Raw genomic sequence first — 5,208 nt, forward strand, 5'->3', positions numbered from 1 at the left:
ATCACTTTTTAGCTTTACATATCATTACAATTCAGTTATTAGAATCAGGATTCCTTTATTTGTCCCGAAGGTATTATTATTATTATTTCAGCATACAAATAGTACAGATAAAGTAAAAAGAATAGACTTGCATATTACATTAAAAAGTAGGCACATATTATTAATAATAAAAAACACAATAGGTCAAAATAAATAACAGATAAGTACACCATGATAACAACAAACTAAGTAGCAGTATATATTTGTTTTAAGTGATCATGTACAAATATAGAAGTAGCCTTTCATAATTACAGATTTTAGATAGATTGAAAGAAAAATAAAGTGTGTACTTTACAAAGTTTTATATTTTATATTTGAATTCAATGCTGAGGAATGCTGGGAAATATCTCAGAGCGCTGGCTGTAACCGGGCTGTAACGCGTATGCATCTGATTGGCTCAAACGCCAGATACATAGACCAATCAGAGGCCTGTGCGTCGGCTCGCTGTGTCTGAAGTCCCGCCTCCGCTGCGGTCGTGGAGGAAGCGCAGCCGGAGCAGCAGCGGCCGCCTGGCAGAGTCTCCACCCCGGATACCGCTCTACTTACCACAACTCATATAAAGGTAGCAAGACTTTACAGAGCTGTCCTCGGGCTGCTTTTTTTCTCGTTGATGGTTAGACTCTGCGAGAGAAGGATGAAGTTCCTTGTGGCCATTACGATCATTGTGGGATCCCTGATTTTCCTCGCTTTCCCCAATGGCTCATCTGCGGACGAGAAGAAGAAAGGCCCCAAAGTAACAGCGAAGGTAGGTGTTAGCATGTTAGCCTGCTAGCTCGACTGCTAGCCCGATAATGTAGAGAAATCAAAGCTGTTGCTCATTGGTAACCATTTCATGCTAACAGCTAGCTGCATTCTGTTAAGCCACGTCACAGAAAAGTTAGGCTCCAACGGCTCCTCCTTGTCTTGTTTAACTAACGGGCGGCTAATATGAGGCTAATTGTAATGCAAAACCTAATTTACAATCGTATACAATGGCATAAAACCAGGTTGGCAGACAGCAAATGAGTGGAAAAGGACATTCCTTGAATCCTGGCTAATCTAAATGGAGCTAGCCGTTGTAGCTAGCATTTTGGCCTAACTGTTGGTTTTTCCAAATGCACCAATATTAATGTCCTACATCCATTTAGGCAGTTGCCGTTTCAGCCTGGACCTATTGATTATTCCCCTGTAGCTAGCCCTCTGTGTCTCAGAGATGTTATTGTGTCTGGTTGCAGCAGGTTTGTCCACGTCTGCAGTTATAAGGAAGCTTTGCAATGTCCACACTATTTTGTTTGACATTTACATCAGTGCAAAACTAACAATGACTCAAATTCACATGCAAACTACTATTGTGGAGAAAGACTGACAAGCCTAAATGACATTTTCTTTATTAATGCATACCTCTTAAAAGCGGCCTTGCTTGTTTTCTGAACTTCAGGTGAAGAGTTAGTGAGTCAGAATACAACTAATTATTACTTCTGCAAGATAAAGTAGGTTTTCTGAAACTTTAATTCAAAACTAGTATTTGTTTTGCATGTTCTTTTATGATGGGGAAAACGGAACTGAAGTGAAAAACAATAATTTCGTTGATCTTATGTCACATTATAACCGTGCCATATCCCGGAGAAACTTGCTTTAAATAATGAATATCTCTTTAAAACACTTTTGGCTGCAGGCAGACTCCCCAACAAAGGAAAAGTAGATCACAGTGGTCATGCATAGAATAGCATGGAGTCAATCTCATTAACATGTGACCATGGGGTGTAAAATAACTTTATGTTTTGACTTACTTTCTAGGTGTTCTTTGACATGAAAGTTGGAGATGAAGAAGTTGGAAGAATTGTCATCGGAGTTTTTGGGAAAACTGTTCCCAAAACCGCCGACAACTTCATCGCTTTGGCAACAGGAGAGGTGAGAGCATCTAAGCGTATTATGTGTTCCCGAAGTGACACTCACCAGTTTCACTACTGACTGCACATTTAAATGGGGGAACAATTCAAGCAGTCATCCTTCTTCTTTTCACACAGTAGTGACACAGAAAGAGTCTTGGGGTATAATTTGCAATGTTTACTTGTTTCCCTCCAAGTCAACATCCTTCTTTACTTTCCCAAACCGTAAACCCCCATGTCCTGGAGAAACACTTTGAACAAATGATTTCAGTCATTCGTGTGAAATACTGGCAGCAGGTTGTGTTTAACTTAACATTGCGTTTGTTCTAATTAAACAGAAAGGATTCGGTTACAAAGGCAGCAAATTCCATCGAGTCATCAAGGAGTTTATGATCCAGGGTGGAGACTTCACCAAAGGAGACGGCACTGGAGGTAAGATGGCCACCGGCACTCGCATTTAAGTCAGGATTTAGATGTTGTCTCTACAAGATCCCACTCGTCAAATATGCTGTCCTGGGCATTTAGGACTCGAGGCATTTTACACATTTTTCTTGGTGTCTCCGTGACCTTTTAGAAAAAAGACATTCCACGCGGCAAACTCAGGAAAATGAGCACTTTCTAGCAACTTTTTTTATTCTTTTACCAATTGGGAAATGCATATTATTATTTAAAACTTAAAAAGCTCATACAAAATGTTGTGCCAAGAGGTATTTCACAATTAGTTTTTGCCCTTTTGTGACCACACGAGTCGGGGTTATTTGACATTTTGGCAGATGCTCTTATTCAGAATGACCCAGTGTTGCGAGTAATGCAATGTCATCAGATAAAGTAGAGATGAACCTTTGGCGGCAATTCAAATGACATGTGAATGTGTGTACAGAGAGGCAATGCTTGAACAAGATGCTAAACATGTTCTGTTTTTTCTTTAATTCCAGGCAAGAGCATCTATGGAGACCGTTTCCCCGATGAGAACTTCAAGCTGAAGCACTACGCCGCCGGCTGGCTCAGCATGGCCAACGCCGGCAAAGACACTAACGGCTCTCAGTTCTTCATCACCACCATCATGACCCCGTGGCTGGACGGCAAACACGTGGTCTTTGGAAAGATCCTGGAGGGCATGGTGAGTCAGAAAAGAAAACTTTGAAAGGTTGCAGAAAGTTTCCATCAACTGGTTTGGAGCCAATCAACTTGTATTCAGCTTAGAAGGCTTGCATGGCTGTAGTTCAAGAGGTTTGGGAAGTTGGCGAACCCATTCACAAGAGAGGAATTGTTACGGTAACATTTGTAATCATTGAGGATTCTGTAAACTTTATATTTTGCAGTTTCACTTATAACACTTTAAATGTGATGATGACGCTTCTAGAGAAGTGTTACACTACCTTGAAAGCGCTTTGAGTTTTATCTTAACACCCGATAAACCCTGCGCCGCTTTTATAATTGCATATTCATCTACTCATGCCGTAGACAGTATGACACAGTATTGCGTTCAAATGATCGTCTCATCCAAATCGGAGACTGTAATCTGCATCAATTTGGTCGTGAACATTCCCAGATGTCCCGGTTTGTCTTTTGGGCATTTGTTTATTTTAACAAAATAACGGCACAATCTGTCTGGAAAGTCTCCAATGTCTCCTCCTATACTCAAAGGCTTTGAGATACCTGTGGCTCAGACTTGAACCGAGAACATAAATGTCTTGTAAATATTCAAACTGAAGGGGAAAGGCAAGCGGAATGTAAAGTCTGTGTCACACGTGATGTGGCTTTTTTTTTTGTAATATCTCAATATAGATATCAGAAAGCCAACTGGTGAAAAGCAGCAACGTTAATTTACTAAAATAATATATCTTTGAGGTACTTTATGAACATAAACACCTGATTGCACAGTAAATATAACTACATGGAACAGATGAAATGGCCCCCATAGTAAACAAAGTTAAATAAGATCCATCATGCTACAAGATGCTAATTATGCTTGTGCACAAATGCTGCAGTAATAATAAACCAACACAACCCATGTATAGCAATATAGCACTGAATGGGACCCTTCTGCGTCATGAAATGTTTTTGATTGCGTACATTTTTACTAATTTGGAAATGTAATGTATATGTACTTGGATACTAGAGCCAGCCATTACAGGCTAATCAACAATTAGACTATTGTATATAAACTGATATTACTGTACAAATATGTGCATTCTAAGGAAAAGCTACCAATAATTATCACCATGCTAATTTATGGTTCCCTGATGTCAACTTTGGTCTATTTTATTAACTATTTTGACTGTGCGTAATCTAATCTAATCTATTTGTTTAATTCCTCCAGGATGTGGTGAAGAAGATCGAGGCCACAAAGACAGACGGCCGGGATAAGCCTCTTAAAGATGTCATGATCCACGATTGTGGCGTTATTGAGGTGGAGAAGCCCTTCGCTATTGCCAAGGAGTAGAGCACTGCTGAGGGAGAACAGGACTGGGGGGGGAGGATTTGTGCGGGCCACCATGTTTTATTACCACATCAGCCCTGTGGTCCTGCAGAAGGGGATTCTGGGAGATTCAGTGTCAGTGGCTGCTGTCTTAAAGCACCGGAGGAGCATCGAGCAATCATGGCGCCACTTTGGGTCCATCTACCAACGAGCATTCCAAGGTGCAACCAACCGTTCGTTGTTGTTTTTGTAAAAAAATGAAATCTAAAATAAAGGTTTCAATTTTTGTTAAAAATGCCGAGTGGATTTCTTTACTCCTCCAGGTATCACTCAGATTCACATTTGGCTGTACTTGTGAACATGTGTTGTTACTGCGGTTATACCTTGCTGTGTTTAAACGGAACATATGGATTGTGTACCTTTTTTAAATTCTCAAATCACACATTGTTTACATCCTTACACACTTTATGGAAATTCTTGTTATGAACCCTAGGGGGCGCTGTTTACTCGGATGTATTATCATATGCTTTGATTAAATATTCATCTTCTTTCAGCATGCATCTCAACAAGCAAAGTCATTTAGGGCATTTATTAAAAATGGCCAATTATCTTTTACTCTATTCATTTTGATGTTAAAATACGTTTCTGTAAGACTCGGTTACAAGTAACGGTTCTTTAACCAAGACTTTTAGGTTTAAAGTATATCAGGAAAATGTGTTAAAGCTCTTATTGGGCAGAATTGTCTCTTTCATAAAGTAATATTGTTATAAACGTAACACAAAGTAAGGACATTTGTATGAGTTCTATGTTGTGACCATGCTTTTTGGCAATCAATCTTATACCGTTGGAAAGCCTGTTTTCTTACCTTTTCAATGGTGC

At 39.7% G+C, this 5,208-nt stretch overlaps 1 protein-coding gene across 1 annotated transcript; it reads left to right on the plus strand.

The window, feature by feature from the left end:
• Positions 1–536: 536 nt before the first annotated feature.
• On the plus strand, positions 537–4,624 carry ppib (peptidylprolyl isomerase B (cyclophilin B)). Its single transcript, XM_034084520.2, has 5 exons — positions 537–784; positions 1,816–1,929; positions 2,246–2,339; positions 2,843–3,027; positions 4,231–4,624. Exons 1-5 carry the CDS (start codon positions 650–652, stop codon positions 4,351–4,353), a joined length of 651 nt encoding a protein of 216 aa, XP_033940411.1. The 5' UTR covers positions 537–649; the 3' UTR covers positions 4,354–4,624.
• Positions 4,625–5,208: the final 584 nt, after the last annotated feature.

Source organism: Pseudochaenichthys georgianus, chromosome 6 (genome assembly GCF_902827115.2).
Source record: "Pseudochaenichthys georgianus chromosome 6, fPseGeo1.2, whole genome shotgun sequence".
Classification (NCBI taxonomy): domain Eukaryota; kingdom Metazoa; phylum Chordata; class Actinopteri; order Perciformes; family Channichthyidae; genus Pseudochaenichthys; species Pseudochaenichthys georgianus.